General features: G+C 39.5%; 2 protein-coding genes across 2 annotated transcripts in view; both read right to left on the bottom strand.

Annotated features, from left to right (window-relative positions):
* The window catches only part of LOC117291422, a 156,123-nt gene extending 142,001 nt beyond the window's left edge, over positions 1–14,122 (bottom strand). The window contains exons 1-11 of the mRNA XM_033773076.1: positions 13,844–14,122; positions 12,108–12,374; positions 10,142–10,444; positions 9,197–9,445; positions 7,637–7,924; positions 6,664–6,918; positions 5,581–5,862; positions 4,442–4,696; positions 2,867–3,163; positions 1,325–1,615; positions 445–732 (exon numbers count right to left, since the gene is read on the bottom strand). Coding sequence (XP_033628967.1) covers positions 445–732; positions 1,325–1,615; positions 2,867–3,163; positions 4,442–4,696; positions 5,581–5,862; positions 6,664–6,918; positions 7,637–7,924; positions 9,197–9,445; positions 10,142–10,444; positions 12,108–12,374; positions 13,844–14,105 — 3,037 coding nt within the window. The 5' untranslated portion in view covers positions 14,106–14,122. The remainder of the gene's footprint in view (positions 1–444; positions 733–1,324; positions 1,616–2,866; positions 3,164–4,441; positions 4,697–5,580; positions 5,863–6,663; positions 6,919–7,636; positions 7,925–9,196; positions 9,446–10,141; positions 10,445–12,107; positions 12,375–13,843) is intronic.
* A 148-nt stretch (positions 14,123–14,270) lies between these two features.
* The window catches only part of LOC117291349 (fibronectin-like), a 50,444-nt gene continuing 45,624 nt past the window's right edge, over positions 14,271–19,090 (bottom strand). The window contains exons 32-36 of the mRNA XM_033772998.1: positions 18,109–18,218; positions 17,040–17,214; positions 16,019–16,146; positions 15,250–15,373; positions 14,271–14,329 (exon numbers count right to left, since the gene is read on the bottom strand). Coding sequence (XP_033628889.1) covers positions 14,271–14,329; positions 15,250–15,373; positions 16,019–16,146; positions 17,040–17,214; positions 18,109–18,218 — 596 coding nt within the window. The remainder of the gene's footprint in view (positions 14,330–15,249; positions 15,374–16,018; positions 16,147–17,039; positions 17,215–18,108; positions 18,219–19,090) is intronic.

The raw sequence follows: 19,090 nt of genomic DNA, 5'->3' as shown, positions 1-19,090 counted from the left end.
TGATCAATGGTAAAGAAGTACACATACAATTAATAATAATAACATTATAACAACAATACCTACTCTTATATAGCGCATTTTACAATAACTGCATCAATACCCTTTACATTAGTGCACTATTCATTGAGTCTATGCAATCCTTTAATCTTTCTCAGCTCCCTGTGGGGTATCAGCCCGAGCTGCTGTGCTCTCAGACAGCTTTTTCAAACACAATATCAACATTTACCCTCGCAGGTACCCATTTATACCTCTGAGTGAAGAGAAGCAATTGTAGTATAGCGTCTTGTTCAATGACACACGTGTAGTGACCGGGAATCGAACCCGAATCAAACATACACTCCTATGACTCAACCACCTGATTTTGAAATGGCACCCTCTTGAGTCCTTTTTTAAGAAACCTTTGCATCTCCAACTGGAAACCTATAGGCATAAAATGAAGCGTACCTGTTGTAAAAGTCTCAGTGATCTCTTCACTCGTCTCGCTCGTAGTTTCGTCGCCAGACTGAGCCCTGACGGTCACTACATAGTCCTTGTTAGGCAGGAGGTTCTCAAATTTGACCCGTTGTTGAGCGTCGAGTTGAACAATGAGAAGAGGGCTGGTGATCCCATCGGCCGGGAAGTGAGAGACTAGATAGAGGTCAACGTCACCTTCGCTCGACTGGCCCAACCAGCTGACGTCTAAGGAGGTTGCGGTACTGGAGACCAAACTTAGGTCCCGTGGAGGGTTAGGACCTGCCAAGGGCGTAAATAATAGTTACAACAATAATAATTAATTAATAGATATTTAATTAGCATCGGGTTGATTCTACTTACAGCACCCTTAAAGATAATCTGGAGCTTTTCCCTTTAAAGACACTGGACACTATTTGTAATTGTCAAAGACCAGTCTTCTCACTTGGTGTATCTCAAAATGTGCACAAAGTAACAAACTTGTGAACATTTGAACTCAATTGGTCGTCGAGGCTGCGAGCGGGAAGAAAAACAACCTTGTCACACAAAGTTGTGTGCTTTCAGATGCTTCGGTTCGGGACCTCAAAATCTAATTCTGCGGTCTCAAAATCAAATTTGAGGAAAATTACTTCTTTCTCGAAACGTTACTTCAGAGGGAGCAGTTTCTCACAATGTTTTATACTTCAACAGCTCTCCATTGCTTGTTACCAAGTAAGTTTTTATGCTAACAATTATTTTCAGTAATTACCAATAGCTTTAAAATCTTGTAGACAAGACACATAGTTCTTTAACTACTGGAAAGCCAATACAATGTTAACTTTTCAGCCCTGGAGCGACTACATGTATGCTCAATTGTTAGTCGGGACAAACTTACGTGTACGCTGTGTGGTGGTTAGAACATAGTCTGCAACGGCACTATTTGGCGTAATCTCAACCTCTATCTGGTACAGCCGTCCCGGTATGAGGTCGCTGACCTGGTGTGACACTGTGGACTGCTGTGCGTTCTGAGAGAGGAAGATCCTGCTGAACTGCGGCCGAGTTTCCCCGAATGGCCAGATGTAGAGGAAGTAGCCATCTACTGCTGGCTCGGTGGCTTTGGCCCAGAGGATAGTCATGGAGGTGGTGGCCACATCTTGGACGATGACGTCCGTTCTCCCTACAGGGTCTGTTGAAGCGGGGACAATAATTTATCACACAATTTTTTTTTAAGCCACATCCAACTGCGCCAGCGTTAATAACAGGATGGATAAAAACATTAAATTACAAAAAAATTATTTTAAAAGAAAACAATCACAGACCAAGCATGACAACAAATTAAAATTGGCGAAAAGGTCGAACATAAAAAAAGTTAAACACTGAAGTAACACTCTGGTTTCAGGTATATTGACAATAAATTTCCATGGGGTCAGTCTAATCACTTGTGGTATGCCATTGAATTTGTTGAATCACTCATTTGCTCGTTTTTTCTCTCTAGAATTGAGGGCTTCATGTTCACTGGGCTTGTATGGATGCATTTGCATTCTCACTTGTATTGTTTTTGTGAATCCCCTTGGGTGCCTTTTTAGGCAGATTCTGACCTATAGACCGTATTGAATATGACGACACCCCCCAAATATCTGCCCTACGACATGGCGTCTGTGCACGTGTGTGTGCATGTTCCGTAGAAAGTAAACCAAGAATCAAAACTTTCATAGCCAAAAAGTTACTATTCAATACGGTCTATACATGAATAAGATCTTTTTTTGATATTATTATTATTGACAAAGAAATTCAAAACAGTCACCACGGGATTATTTTAAAACCTCCTTCAATCTAACATTCAGCTTGCATTTCAATAGATTCATCGGGATTAATTAACAGTATTTCTTTGTTACACTTACACCAAATAACTACTGTATACTAAGTTCTTTCCCCAAGTTCTGTGAAAAATAACCCCATCTGCTCTAGCAATTGCAAAGGTCGTGGGGTTTGGATCCCACCAGAGTGATTTGGCTATTTTTTGTTTTTTTGTGTGTTTTTTTGCTCAAGCAGCTCTATGAAATGGAGCCCTGTTTGTAATAGTCTACCGATTATACTGGAGTTCAGTAGAAAACCTGAACAAAAAAGCAGTAAATTGTTAATGTGTACATGCTCCTCGTTTGTTGAACAGGCTACCAGCAGCAATCCAATCTGCCAATACATTTGAATTTGTTAAACATTATCTTACCTTTTCAAGAATTACTTTTCATGTTATACTTGTTGATTTGTAATGCTTAATATCGCTGTTTTCTGTAGTAACAATTGTTTCTTCTGTTTTTACAAAATTGTCTGGATTTGTAATGGTTTTAATTGTACAGCGCTTTGTGACGTCTGTGACATGGAAGGCGATATATAAATATTGAATACTATTATTATTATTAATATTGTTAAAACCCACCTGTGTGGGAGGTCTTCGACACTTTGTCATCGTTTCGCTGCTCGGGAAGCTGTGGATCCACACTGGCGAGGAGGAGCGCAACAACTTCGATCTCGTAATCCGAGTCCGGACTCAGATTCTGGAAGCGATATCTTGGATCATCCTCCACGTTTACTCTTCCAGCGAGGGTCCTCTGCCCAGCCTCGGTGGTTATAAAAACCTTGTAGTAACTGAACTCACTTAGCGGGGCCGTCCAGAAGATTTCAATGGAAGTTGTTGTTACAAGAATTTCACGTATGTTGGTAGGGTTTGCCGGGTCTAAAGGAAAGAAGAAGACAATTTGGAGTATTAAAAACTACATGAAAAGGAACAGTCCAGAAAGAAATGATTTTATTCTGGTATAAATAAACCCTTTGCACAAACCTCCTAAGGATGCGCGTCTACAATTCCCATCATTTTGGGGGTCAATTCCTTGGTGCAAATTTATACTCACTTAGCGGGGCTCTTCAATACTTGTCTTATTTTTTTTTTCAGCTTAAACTGTTCTGCCATCTTGTCGCTTCTATTACGAATTTGTTGAGTCATGTATTATGTTCATCTGTCCTTTTTGTCTGTCTGTCTGTCTGTCTGTCTGTCTGTCTGTCTGTCTGGTTGTCTCGTTTTCTTGTCTGTCCGGCTGTTTTTAACAAGCTTATGCTTACCAAAACGGCCCCGTACTCATATTCATGTTTACTCTTACTTAAAGAAATGTTTTGCTTTACTCCGTATCGAATGTTATACATGTAACTGTTGTCATTCTTTGATGAGAGTATGGAAATAAATGTATTCTTGAATTGAATTGAATTGAATTGAATTGAATACTCCATCACTGGCGGACAAGATAGGCTCCTGAAAGAGGCGGGTCTGTATTGTACAAGTTTAATTTATCCTGTAACTGTTATACTGACATTCCTGTGCATATGCTTAAAGGAACAATACAGAATTGGTAAGAAACAAAAATTGTGAAGATCACAGATTTTCATCAAACTTACACGGTCTAATGATGATGATAGTAGAAAACATCCCTTTAAATATTTCTGTCTGAAATTGCATATTTGATGAGAAACAAATAGTCTAATTTCGCGTTTGGAGTTTATCGCTCAGGGAGCGTTTTATTCATTTTTGTTTTGGCATCGAAGCAATGCAAAATAGGTTTTTCACTATTCTCTCGTGACCCAGAAGGCCGATCGTTCTCAAACTTCTACAGGTTTGTCAGTTTATATATATGGTGGATTACATAAAGTGCTTACACTGCCAGCAACTGTTTTTGCAAGCAAAACAAATTCTGTAATGTTCCTTTAACTTTTTTTCCCTGCATGTTTGCTAGCACATTAATTAATCTAGATATAATCTTTGAAATCTCTATACATTGTATCCATCTTTCATTATTATACTCATTTTATTTGTTTTCAACTGTATGCTTAATTGTCTTTAGTCGACATGAAAAATAAATGTCCAATAAATTGAATTGACCTGAGGTATTGAATAAAAAGGTATTGAATCAAAATATCTGGATAACTCACGCTACAAAAGTCATTAGGGAAAAATATTACGTACTTGTGCGGACGACCAGGTCGCTAGACTGTTGCCCAGTTCCTTCGTATGATAGGTCAACTCTGTATTCAGTTGCGGGATCCAAGCTATCAAACTGGGCCGTCTCTGTCGTCAGCCCCAAGGAACTTTTGACGATGGTAGACTGGTCGTACAGGAGGAGGTTGTAGTCTGGTGTAGTATCAGGGAGCTTTCCCCATACCACTGAGATGGTGCTAGACGTCACAGCGTTAAGAAGAATAGTGCCGGGGTCCACAGACACTGCAAAATAGAGAAGATTTGATAAATTCATTAAAGGCAGTGACACTATTGGTAATTACTCAAAATATTTGTTAGCATAAAAACTTACTTTGTAACGAGCAACGAAAAGCTATTGATAGAATAAAACATTGCCAGAAACGGCTCTGTTTCTGACAAAGAAGTAATTTTCCATGAATTTGATTTCGAGACCTCAGAATTCGATTTTGAGGTCCCGAAATCAAGCATCTGAAAGCACACAACCAAAACAAAATAGTGTGACAATTGTTTTTTTTCTTCTTCCATTTTTATCCCGCGACATCGACAACCAATTGAGTTAAAATTTTCACAGGTATGTTGAGATACACCAAGTGAGAAAGAAGACTGGTCTTTGACAATTACCAATTGTGTCCAGTATTTTTAATTCATTTATTTATTTGCACACCCAACAGCACAAGCACCAATAACAGAATGGTGAATAAGAAAACGAGAAGATATGTTCAGTTTCAGATGTGGGAGGGAAAACCCCCCAAAAAGGGAAAAACATACGCAAAAACCAAACCCACATATAAGCTCTGGTATGAGGTGGGAATCAAAGCCAGGGTCCACAGCAAGGAAGGAAACCTAGAGCTACCCTGATGCCTAACTTGACCTTTGACCCACTTTAGAGACAAGATGATGAAACCGTGTAAACACTTGATGCATATGACTTTAACTGGTTTTGTCATCTGAACAAATAACAACAATAGTGGGAACAAATGTGAGGAAAGATCTGTTACAAAGAGTGGCACTTTTGGGAACAGCGAAAATCTTAAGCGGAGTTTTGCCAAGTTCCCTGAATGGGAAGATCATCTAAACAAACAACAAACAGTCTGCACTCAGGGTTGTCAAGCAAAAAAAATACAAACCTGTCCGCCCTGTGGCCGTAGAGGGTGCGCTTATCTCCTCTAATTCATCCGTCCCGGAGACCGTCACTACGCTGAACTCGTACGTCGTTGCGGGTAGGAGTCCGGTTACCTCCAGTTGGTCGACGCTGCTGGGTGTGGTACCCGCTGGCACGTCTACCGGGGCGCCGACCTCCTTGTAAGAAACGCTGAAGCCACTGTAAACGTCTGTAGGTGGGATCCAATTCAGGGTGATGGACACAGCATCGGCGGCCTGAGTGGTGACTAGTAACGGAGACAGGGGTACTACAAAGGGACAAAAATACACGAATCAATACAGAATTGAAAAGAGCCCACGTCACTCTGGATTAAAAAAAAAGATCTTCACTGCAGTTGTTCCTCTGTATAAAATATTAAAGACAATCTCCATTCTAAGCTAGATCTACACCAACGCATAGAAACTCGCAACTACACAAAGGAACACTTTTACCAATTAGCCCAAACAAAATTGTTAACAAATGCAACATTGTGTTAACTTAGGCGTAATGAGTTAAGGCCCGGTCACACAGGCCATGATAACGAAAACGAAAACGCGAATGTTAAAAATGCACGCTCTCGATTGGTTGAATGAGCGTGTGCGTATTCTGCGTATTCTCGAGCAATTCAACCAATAGAATGCGTTCTCTTTCCATTGTTATTGTTATCGTTTTCGATATCACTGCAGTGTGACTTGGCCTTTAACCCAGAGATGCCAACATTTTACGTCTTGCAATAAGGGAGATTAAATCAGATTTTGTACAACAATCAAGGAGATATTTAGAACTATATTTTCAACAAAGAAGGGAAAAGGTTTATGTAATCAGGGAACTTTCTGCAGAGGAGAAAATTTGCAACTCCGGTTAACCCCACCTTCCTTTTTTTTTTAAATATTTTATTAAAACATGTATTACAGATAAAAACTGAATCCCACATGCCAACATCAATTATGTTAAAAAATACATCAAACAGAAATAAACAATATGAAGATAAACAAGATATTAATATTAAAAACACTTTGCCAAAAATACATTGGAAAAACCAGAGGGCAAAAATTTATTTCGAACTCACGTGTTCTCTGCAGAGTAGAAGTCTGAATCCCTGTATCTGTCAAGACTGTCACACTGATGTTGAATAAGGCCCCTGGGGTGAGGTTTGAGAAGGTACCACGCCGCTGCACGGTATCGATGACTTTACTTGCGTCAGTACTGTCGATGGTCACAGCGTAACTTGTGAACCCTGGCACAGTATCGGCTGCACCCCAGGATATTGTAATAGTGTCCGTGGTCACAGATAGTATGACGATAACGCCTGCGTCTGGGGTAACTGTAAAAGGTTATAACAAACAAAATAATACTAGGATTTAAAACTTTGCATGGTGGAAATGTGATATAGAAAGGTTTTGTGGTAACATCATGTAATGCTAATTTCTAAATGAGTTGGGGGCATGGTTCTGAAAACTACCGTTGTTTTCAACCTGACGTTTCGATCGATATGCTCTGATTGTCTTCTTGAGAAAGCAGGACTTTGATGCTGCATGTTGCTAAAGTACTGATGATGCGGATAAGCAGTGATGCGTACTCATGATGCGTATTAACAAAATTATAATGTTAATACTTGAGTGTAATGTAGCGTACAAATCTACCAATAAGATACCCAGGGTGCTTGAATTAAGAGTTTTATTTTAGACAGGTTTTTGAAATTTTTGAATGATGTGACCAATTTATGTGACACATTCGCAGGATTTTACACCGTGCTGTGAAAATCAGTTTCAAGATTTTTTACTGAGTGTATGCATGTATTTTTAATTCCATTTTAGGGATTTATTCAGACTGAATTTAATTGAAATGTATTAATAATAATAAAGGCCGAGTCACACTGCAAGGATAATGAAAGTAAGTTTTTATGCTAATAATTATGTTAAGTACCAATAGTGTCCACTGCCTTTAATAGCGACAAGAAGTAATAACAAAAGCAAAATTTAGTTGAAACAGACAGAAATACTAAAGGCTAATTGAAGTAATTAATTTGAATTGAATCTTACAGGTTGAAGCCACAGTCGATGCAGGTTCACTTATTGTCCTGAGGGGTTCATTGCCAGAGCTAGTGGCCACGTATATGTTATAGTCCGTGGCTGGGATCAGATCTTCAAAGACGTACTCATCCAGCTGGCGTAAAACAAAGACCGTCCCGAGAATCGGTCCGTCTCCGATGTTGTGCGTAATGCGGTAGGAGTCAAACTCTGACGTAGAGTCTATAGGCTGGTTCCAGTTGACTCTTATCGTGGTCGGTGTGGAACTTGAATGAAAGACGCCACTAGGGGCCAATGGTACTGCAAATGCAAACAGTAAGAAAATTAAATAAGTTTTGCTGAAGCAAACAATGAAAAAAGGTAACTTTGAATAAAAGCAGATTGGTTGGTGTGGAACTCGGGACCAAACAGTTATAAATTAATTTTTGTAGTGTAAAACACTAGACCCTTCACAAAAAATAATGTTAATTGCACATAGTGCGTGTGCACTAACATTTTGGATGGCAAATTAAGAGAACGTTCATGCTGTTTTGTATGCGGTTAATAGCAGCTTTACGCAAGCGCTTGTGCGTCTGCCAAGTGCACATCTTTATGCCGTTTGCCGAACAAAAGGATCTGTACGCATCCATGATTGTAAATTTCAAAGAAAGGCTTGATTAGAAAGGTAACTGAAAATAAAAGCAAATCAATCTGCACATCTCCCTCTTCCCGCACTTGACAAGGCAGAGTATACCTTTGGTAATACACAACCACCATCGCAACTTACTAGTGCTCTTTTCAAAATCATGGTTTCGGCTTGGGATCCGGCTCAGGTTAGCTTTGCCCCGCAGTTGTTTTGACAATATTGAGCGTACTTTGCGAACGTGCTCAGGGCTTCAGACCAAGAGGCTGAAGCCGAATTCAAAGCCAAAGCCTTGATTTCAAAAAGGGCCTAAGTAAGAAGCACTGCAGCTGTCGGTAATGTACAACCAAATGGTTATAAAAAAATATAAATATATACAACGCCTTTAAAAACAGTAATAGAAAACCCACAAGTCCAACTTACTTTAGTTAGTAAGACACTGCTCTGAAATTGCAAAGGTCGTGGGTTTGAACCCCACCCGAGTAACATGCCTGTGATTTGCTTTCACAGAACTTGGGAAAGTACTGAGTATTACACGATAGGTTGTCGAACGGTTAAGAGCACCGAATTCAAGCTCTGCTGATTCTGTTCAGCAGAGTGTGGGTTCGAATCCCGGTCATGACACTTGTGTCCCTGAGCAAAACACTTAACTATTATAGCTTCTCTCCACCCAGGGGTAAATGGGGACCTGTGAGGGCAGAGATGGTTCTTGTAATTGATTTAGCCGAGTAGTGCATTTGTTGCACAAGGCTGTATACTCCCCAGGGAGCTGAGATGGTTTAAGGAGTGAATTAAGACCCAGTGACCAGGGGTAATAATTTGAAGCGCTTTGAGACACCCGTTCGGGAGTGAAAAAGCGCTAAATAAACTCAAATATTATTAACTTGGGAAAGTACTGAGTATATACATTGGTGTATATGAGTAAAACCAAAATAAATATTCCAACTTACTTGTTCGAAAGCTTTTGGTGTCTGACAGAGTACCAGCACTGACAGTGACATCGTAACGTCTCCCTGGTACAAGGCCAGCAAAACTGCCTGTGCGTACATTGCCAGGCTGGACAATACCGATGTTTTCTCCCTGTAGGGGCATAATCTCATACACATACTGATCGAAGTTTGTGAAGACTTCCCCCCAAGTGAACTCCACGGAACGGGTCAGGATTTCCACAAATATCACCTCCGCCGGTTGAGCAGGTTCTGTAATAATAATAATAATAATAGAAATAATAATAGTAATAATAATATTAATAACTGTTGTCGTCGGACTATGCGTCATGACTGACCCTTTGTGACCCTAATTACTTCTGCCTATCCAGTGCAGTTTGATACGCATCATTTATTGGTAAGCCTGTGACTTCTTTAATTCCGTCTGTCTAACAAATTTTGAGGGTCACTTGAGCAACTGCCTTCAACACATCCGTGCACAATTACCTTTTCAAGGTTGTCTCACTTTGATTATATATCCACTCAATGAATGAGCATGGGCAAATTCTGCGTGGAGCAATTCAACCAATCAAGGGCGTGTATTTTTTTGTCGTTCTCGTTTTCGTTCTCGTTATCGGGGCCTGTTATTCAACAAATCGAAAGCTCTTCATTCCAAACAATTATATTTCAACTATAACCTAACCGATACAAAAACAGCCCAATTCCTTCCCTAACCACCCTTCTCAACAGTTGAATGTTTAACTTCTTGTTTTTTTGTGTGGAGCTGGAATCCAAGTTGTAGTTTTTGGTCATTAATTATTGTACATAATCTTTTAACAATTTTTCTGTAAACACTTCCCATTTTAATGTTTTTATAATGTGTATCATTCTTGTTGTGTATCTTTTAAACTCAAGTCAGCCCTCGGGCTGCGATGTTTGAATTTTTTAATAAACCAATAATAATAATACCTGTTGTCAAGGTGCTAGTGCTCGAAGCACTGACCGTCTCGTCCGTGCCCAACCCGGCGACAGCCTTGACAGAGACTGTGTAATCCTCGCCAGGCAGCAGCTTGCGAAGGACAAAGGAAGCCCCATCCTCAGTTGGTACCGTGATGGGATTGGCGGAGCTCCCGACCTCTGGTAGATAGTCTAACAGGTAGAAATCAACCTGTCCTTCGAATGGATCAACATGTCCTACGGATGGATTCCAGGCGACGTTGAGAGTGGTCGAGGAGGAACTCTGAAGGAAAGGAAGGCCTGGTTGAGCGGCACCTAGGAAAGAGAAAAGAGAAACACGGGTTCTAAAACACATTTGTTCAATGATTGTTATCACAGTTAATAATTTCATTCTTTTTTAATGTATTGTTTTCTCTCTAATGGTGGAATGCTCTATATAAGTACAGTCTATTATTATTATTATTATTATTATTATTATTATTATTATTATTATTATTATTATTATTATTATTATTATTATTATTATTATTATTATTATTATTATTATTATTATTATTATTATTATTATTATTATTATTATTATTATTATTATTATTATTATTATTATTATTATTATTATTATTATTATTATTATTATTATTATTATTATTATTATTATTATTACATTAAACATTGGTCCAAGAAAAAAAACTCTTTCCATTATACCAATATAACCCTTTTCACACTGTATTTCTTATCCCTGTAGAATACAGCCCATGGGAGGGCCCAGAAGTTTCCAGGGTTACCCTTGAGTGAGAGGAGTAAAAGCATTGTTCCCTTGGGCAGTATTTAAAGGAACACGTTGCCTTGGATCGGTCGAGTTGGTCTTTGAAAAGCGTTTGTATTCATTTGTTAGAAAATGCATATGATTAGAAAGGTATTTTAAAAGTAGACTATAATGATCCACACAAGTATCACTCGAAATTGCGTGGTTTTCCTTTACCTCTTTGACAAACACGGTCGGCCATTTATGGGAGTCAAATTTTTGACTCCCATAAATGGCCGACCAGGTTAGTTCGCAAAGTAAAAGGAAAACCACGCAATTTTGAGGCATATTTGTGTGGATCATTATATTCTACTTTCAAAACATCTTTCTAACCATGTGTATTTCAAAACAAGCGGTTTCAAACGCTTTTAATAGACCAACTCGTCCGATCCAAGGCAACGTGTTCCTTTAATGATAACCAAGAAAGAAAAATCTTCACACTATACCAATAAAGCCCTTTTCACACTGTTAGTACTATCTATATACATAAGTACTGCCTATTATTATTATTATTATTATTATTAATTAAAACATTGGTACTTGGGTAGTCTATAATGATTGCCAAGCAAAAGAAACCTTTACATTATACCAATATAGCCCTTTTCACACTGTACCTCATCCCCTTGGAATGCAGGCCAGGGGAGGCCCTGGAAGCTTTTTATCCCATGGTTACTCTTGAGCGAGAGGAATAAAGCATTGGTACATGGGGCAGTCTCTAATGATAACCAAGAAAGACAAATCTTTACATATATATATATAGGCTGTCACTCGCTAACGAGCATGACTATCGGGGGGGTTGAGTTTCGGAGTTTGAGTTGTCAAGCCTTCTCATGAGAGTAGAGGCCAATCCTGGCAGATGTTTGACGGCCACAGTATCTGCATTGGAGGGATGCTTCCTCGGGATAAACCGCTCTCTCATGATGTCGCATCTCTGCAACTTCTGCTCTGGCATCCTCAGCTGATGCAGCCACACTCTTGGTGAGTGAACGCCATGTGGGCCTCCCGGTGTAAATCTTTACACTATAACAATTTAGCTCTTTTCAAACTGTTGTTCATAACCTGTGTATCGCCCAGGGGGAATGAAGTTCATTTTACACATAAATGTAAGATTGCATAAAGCCATAGTGATAGTATTTTCTTTCAAAATTGTTAGCATGAGCGTTGTGCACTTACGGGTTCGTTGCGATGTTGACAAGGTGATTGTTGGGGTCACCACAACCTCAATGGTGTACAACACCCCAGGTAAAAGTCTCAGAAAGTTGTACGTCCGGAACGTGTTGCTAGGGTCAACCAGTTGTGTCTCAAAGGTACCCCGCCCAACACTTGACTCATAGATGTAGATCCGGTAACCGTTGACGGCAGCCATGTTTTCCGACCAGATAGCGATTATCTGGTTATGCGTGTAACTGCTGATGACAATCTCGTCAAAGGCAATGTTAGCTGTTGAAGGGAAATCCATTTAATGTTTATACAAAAATATACATAAATGCACATTTTTATTGTGTTTTATTAACCCCCTTTTTTTAAACACATTGGTGATGCGAGTAAAGCTAAAAGAGTTGTTTGTAAAAAATATCAGTATGGAGAAACAAGCCAAGATAGGTTGACAGTGGTGAAGTTTTACAAAATATTTTTTTGTGTAACTTCAAATGCCCAAATTTATCTTATTTTATATTGCCAAATTCCTTCCGGAGACTTGCACAGTCAATGCCCCCTTATTTTTGACCGCGCGAGGGCGCTATAAATAGTATTTTTATCACTTCCGGGGGTACACGCGATTCGCCCTGCACAAATTAATAGGCGTTCTGTCACTTTTGTTGCGCCGTAGTTTCAATTTGCTTTAGAGGTGGATTATAACAGCTCCTTTAAAAGTCTTATTGTCTGTGATGGATTAGATGCCTGTGGTGGTAATGTGTTCCAATCTTTAAAAACTGTTCTGGGTATGAATGAATATACCCCCGGAAGTGATTGAGAGCGCCCTCACACGATAAAAAAGATGGCCCATTTAAATCAAACGAGGTACCAGACTGTTCTCCCTCTCAGTTTAAATCATAAAGTTATATAGAAGCACTAGAGGGTGCACAAGCCTAAATACGCCATCTTCTAAGTTGACAAAACAGCATTGTATAGGATTTGAGGCATTGCATGGTGAGGTATCAATGTATATTTGGTTTGCGGTAACACCATGTGTGTATCTACTTGCCAGACTCCTGACGATGACTAGAGCAAGCTAGTCGAAACGTTGAGACCAATTCAGAACTGACTCCGCGGCAGTACAGTTAATTACGATCCTACAAGCTAAAGTAGTAGTCCAGTCTATTTTCTATACCATTCGCCCTGGTAATAGTTAAAAAGCAGGACAGTTCCTTTCAGAACTGAGAAGTCTCCCGAACCTCCGATTATCTACTCCACGGCAGTAGAATAAAGCAAGACAGTGTAATAATTCAGGAGGCCAGATGGCTGAAGATTGAACTTGATTTAATGCTTTTATTGTTGTAGCTCATTTAATACAGTTACAGTAAGTGTATCGCCTTAAAACATGGCCGCCTGCATACAACATTTACTTGTTACACACTGCCTTGTGAGGGCGCTCTTCTAATAACAAGCCGTATTACAACAGACAGTTCCCTAAGAACAACTCTACCTGGCAAGTAGATACAAACGTGGTGTTACCGCAAACCAAATATACATCAAAACAGCATTGCATAGCACTATCATAACACACCCACCGACTTGTCAATGTGCATACAACGAACTTACAAAATGGCACGCAAGTCTCCTTGCGGTCCCGTTGGCTCTTGTGCACGCAGCATCATCAGTGCCTCTAGTTCTTATATAACTCCAAATACAATAATTTCATTGAGGGTGGGAAAATCTTATTCTAGTTTAGAGATTTCAGACTGACTCACCGGTAGACTCCACAACCTCTGCCACCTGGTCCCCGTACTGGTCAGGGAAAGGGTTCACTGCAGCTAGTCTCGACCTCACCACCACACGATAGTCCGACAGGGGCTTCAGTGTGGAGAAGTCCACACTGTTTGTGTCTGAATCCGCTGTGTTATCATAGGTTGGGTTACCAGGCCCGATGAGCTCAATGGTGTATCCGTCGAATGGAACACTAGCTGGTACCCATTGTGCGGTGAAAGACGTTGGGGTGATGCTGCTTACCATGATAGGTCCGGGCGAACCGGGATCTAAAAATGACGAGATCAAAGAAAATGTGATGATTATTTTTTATGTTTATTTTTGTATCCTGATGAAGACTAGAGCAAGCTAGTCGAAACATTGAGACCAATTAAGAACTCACTCCTTAGTAGTGAAGTTGATAATGATCCTCTATAAGCAAAGGTAGTAGTCCAAGCCGATTTTCAACCTTCCACTCAGGTAGTAGTAAACTTGCGGGTTCAACCATGTAATAAAATTCTTTTTTTTGAGAGATGGTTGCAGAGCTGATTAAAGGGAAGGTACACCTTTGGTAATTGTCATAGACCAGTCTTCTCACTTCGTGTATCCCATCATAAGCATAAAATAACAAGCCTGTGAAAATTTGGGCTCAATCCGTCATCAAAGTTTCGAGAAAATAATGAAAGAAAAAACACCCTTATTGGACGTATTTGTGTGCTTTCAGATAGGAATAAAAGACTTCTAGCTAGAAGTCTTTTATTATTTTAGTGAGAAAAAACTACGTTATTTCAGAGGGAGTCATTTCCGACAACGTTTTATACTATCAACAGCTCTCCAATAATAATAACAATAATAATAATAAGACTTGTAATGCGCACACATCCACCCAGCTGGGTGTCCAATGCTTGTTACCAAGTCAGTTTTCAAGTTTGTATTTGTATTGAGTAATTACCAAACGTGTACCTTCCCTTTAAAGCCATTGGACCCTTTCAGTACAGGAAAAAAAAAAAAAGTTCACAGATTTACAAATAATTTACAGGGTTTACAGAACGTAATGGTGAAAGTCTTCTCTTGAAATATTAGTCCATGAAATGCTTTACTTTTTGAGAAAACGGTAAAACAATATAAATTCTCGTTATCGAGAATTACGGATTTGTTATAAACATATGTCATGACACGGCGAAACACGCGAAAACAGGAGTGGGTTTTCCCGTTATTTTCTCCCGACAGTATGGAAAATACTGTTTACCGAAAGGGTCCAATGGCTTTAAGTCTTGATTTTTAAACATTAGCTGTGCTCGTCTTCAGGAGAAAAAAAACCTGTCTCTTTTCAGAGAATTATTACATGATTGTACCCGCAAGTTTACTTTCATTGATTGTGTATTCTTAAGAAAGAGAAAAGAAATCCTACTTGTGCGTATGACTCTGTTGAAGGAAGCCGGTGGGCTCAAGGCGTCCACTGTAATAGTGTACGTACTGGATGGCGTCAGTCCAGTAAACTCATAACTAACTGGTTCCACAAGTTCATCCAGCACCTATTTGGGAAATGGAAGACGTTTAGAATGTTTTATGGGGCCAATTCCATGAAGCATGTCAAGCACAAAAACTTGCTAAGCAGAATGAAATCTTGCTTAGCAAAAATAGATTACCAGTCAGAATACTGTACATTTACCATTGCTGTGGCTGGTACTCCATTCATTTCTTTCTTAGCAAAGATATTTGCTCAGCAGAATTATGTAATGGTTTACAAGGTGCACGCAGGAAACACCAGGGTGAATCTTTACAGTAAGTGCACTGGGTTCTTTAGGTGCATTACACAACGCAAGGGACCTAAGTCTTCACGCCCCATCTAAAGGATTGATCAATCATGGTCAATGGTCATGCACACACTGCTGATCAGAAACATCAAAGCTTGAGTTAGGTGTCTTTATCCCGCACATAACGTCATTTTTGCTAAGAAAACCCCGGCTGTCAGACAAATGTGCCACACCACCTCATAACGTCATCAAGGCTCCAAACTGCACTGGTAGTGTAGTTGGGTGTTGGTAAACATAAAATTTTATGCTTTTGAATAACACCCAGGTACTATAGCTTCTATGTTTAGCAATAGTGCGGAATGCTAGTGTATTAAATATTGTAGCACTGAGCTGTTGATATAAGTACACTACTAGATGTCTTACCTCATCAATGGGGCCATCTGTATTTGCGATAATGACGTTGTATCTCAGGGAGCCTACGGGGGCCCAGACAACATCCACTGATGTCGATGTCAATTTACGTACAAGCAACTCTCCCGCAGGTACGCCGGCTAAAGAGAGAGAGAGAGAGAGAAGGTAGGATGATGCTTTTTTTTCTCTTTTTTTTTTAGTAAACCCCAACAGCTTTATAAAAAAATAAAAAAAATTGGGATTGAGCAAAGAGAATTTACTAGTACAAGATTTGAACCTTTGACCTCTGATTCAATCTAAACCTACTAATGCTAGAGGTCTCCCTTTTTTTGTAAATATTTTTTCGATGAGAGTGGGCGGGGGTGCTTGAACAAAGCTGAAATTTATTTTTAGGGCAAAAAAAAACCAGAACGGCATTTTAAAATGGAGGAATCACATCCCTGAATTTTTGAGGGCTTGGACCTACCTCCCGTTGAGCAGAATGTAATAATAAACAATGGAAGCAGCCTGAACCTTCTCGTTTGCCACATTTGCATAACAACAGCACAAAGGTATGGAATCAGGGGTTACACAATAACCTATACTGCAAGTTTTCCAGAACCTGTTCTCACTCTTTGAATAAACTAAACCCAAACAAATTCTGCTGTTTGCTGTCAGCAAAACATTTGAGGTATATCTGAAGTTGTTCTGGGTGTAAAAATATGTCGGCCTGGTTCATACTTCCTGAATGCCATACGAATTTTGATGTCACAAATTCGCAAAGAATAATTTGCATCGGTTGACTTGTGCTCAACTCCTGCAGATATTTGCTGCAAAATAGGGTCATGACGTCAGAATTTGCTTTGCATTTGCACTCGCAGGAAGTATAAACCGAGCTACAGTTTGTCAACAACAAAAAATGGGGGAGTTAAGCAATGAATTGTCTAGAGTGGGATTCGAACCAACGACCCTATGGATTAACGTGCCATTACTCTACCAACTGAGCTATCCATCCCTATACACGTAAAGTGATCAATGAACTAAAACGACCTACTTGTTGACTCTGTGTATGACACAGGCTCACTGATTGTCTCCAATCTCCCCACTCCGCTCAATGTCACTACTTCAATAGTGTAAAGCGTGCTTGGATTAAGCACAGTGAGCGTTGCCTCGGTTACGGTGATGTCATCCGAGGTAACCTTCGGTTTGCCCTCCTCCATGTAGGACACCTAGTGGTTACAGAAAGTTCAAATTTAACGCTTAAAGTATGTTAAAAAAAATTAATGTTTAAAGGGTTAGGGTACTTTTTTTTACAACAACAAAACACAAGCATCCACAAATTTACACTCATACAGTTTCGCTATTCATATTGGTGGAGAGCGCGTAATGTGGGGGTGTTTAAACCTTTGATAATGACCAGTGTTTATAACCGGTTGTGAGCGGAAACTGCGCGCTACTTTTGATGCAAGACGTTTCTTTTTACGGGCGATGCAGGCGCTGTCAGTGAGTTGGCCGCGCTATGTGTGAAAGTAAAACCAGAACGATTTGCACCAAGACTATACGCACATGCGCACGAACAAAACCGGAAACTAGCGGAAATAGGCTTGCAACACACCAGGAACACACGGACTGCATACTGTACATGTACATGTAACATGTAAATACCATGGAGGTAGAAACATACAGAGCTCAAGCACATCAGAAACGGATAATTTTTTACTTTTTACTTTATTACGCCTGCTAACCAAAAAGGTTCTTATGAATGGTTCGGCGAGGGCCTTTATCAGATGGCAATTCGACCCTGCAAGGTTTTAAACAGCCATAATATTCACATGCTAGGGTGTCGTAGCTTTTAAGAAATGAGTAAAAAAAATTCACAAAAATAATTTTCATCCCGTTGAGATGCAAATTATTTTACAACGAATTTACGTGACTCTCATGAAAACATTGCTCTTTAATTTTCAATTTTTTTCTCTAAAACTTGACGACTAATGAAGCTGAAACCTCTACAGGTAAACTATTTTACATACATCTTCATTCACAGTGAGTAAGGATTCATGTTATGGCCAAAATAATTGATCTACAAAAGGTAACAATATCCTTTAATATAGAATTAGGTTTACCCGGTAGCCAGTCACATCTCCAGCAGGGCGAGCCCATCTGACTAAGAGGGACACTGGTGTTTTAGCGCCGGTAATGGGCGGAGTGTTTGGGTTCAACGGAGGATTAGGAACTGTAAAAAAGAACAAACAAAAACAGTTGTTAAAAGTCATTAGTTTTTGAGGCAGTGGACACTATTGGTAATTACTCAAAATAATTATTAGCCTAGAACCATACTTGGTAACGAGTAATGGGAAGTTTTTGTTATTATAAAACATTATGAGAAAAGGCTCCCTCTGAAGTAATGCAGTTTTCGAGAAAGAAGTAGTTTTCCACGAATTTGATTTAGAGACCTCAGAATTACATTAGATGTTGAGGTCTCGAAATCAAGCATCTGAAAGCACACAACTTTGTGTGACAGGTAATTTTTCTTTCATTATTATCTCGCAACTTTGACGATCAATTGAGCTCAAATTTTCACGTTTGTTATTTTATGCATATATTGATATACACTGAGTGAAAAGACTGGTCTTTGACAATTACCAATAGAGTCCCTTGTCTTTTAGGAAAAATAAATCATGTCTATTTTTGCCCCCTGAATTGTCACACTAAACCAAGTCATATTACTCCTAACATTTTAACATGTGAAAGATTCAAATTGAGTAAATGTGATGCGATCAAGCAAAATAAGTCGTTTGTCTACCCTGCCGTCGTTTTCACCAAACTTTTCCTAACTTAGGATTAATCTTAACACTTAGGACGAGTTCAGTTCCGTATATGAAGACTTTATGAGGCATTTAACCCATCCTAAGTTAGAAAGGGTTACTCGTCCTTACTCAAGATAGGGTTAATCCTAGCATTTCTTGAAATCGGCCTGGCCGGTAGAGCAGAAGGCACTACCTCCCAAATTTTTCTGTAGCACGTGTCATGACCAGGATTTGAACCCACACTCTGCTGATCAAACACCAGGGCTTGAATCTGGTGCTCTTAACCGCTGGGCCATGA

The sequence above is a fragment of the Asterias rubens genome, chromosome 6 (genome assembly GCF_902459465.1).
Source record: "Asterias rubens chromosome 6, eAstRub1.3, whole genome shotgun sequence".
Lineage (NCBI taxonomy): Eukaryota > Metazoa > Echinodermata > Asteroidea > Forcipulatida > Asteriidae > Asterias > Asterias rubens.
This window is presented reverse-complemented; position numbering and strand designations above follow the sequence as displayed.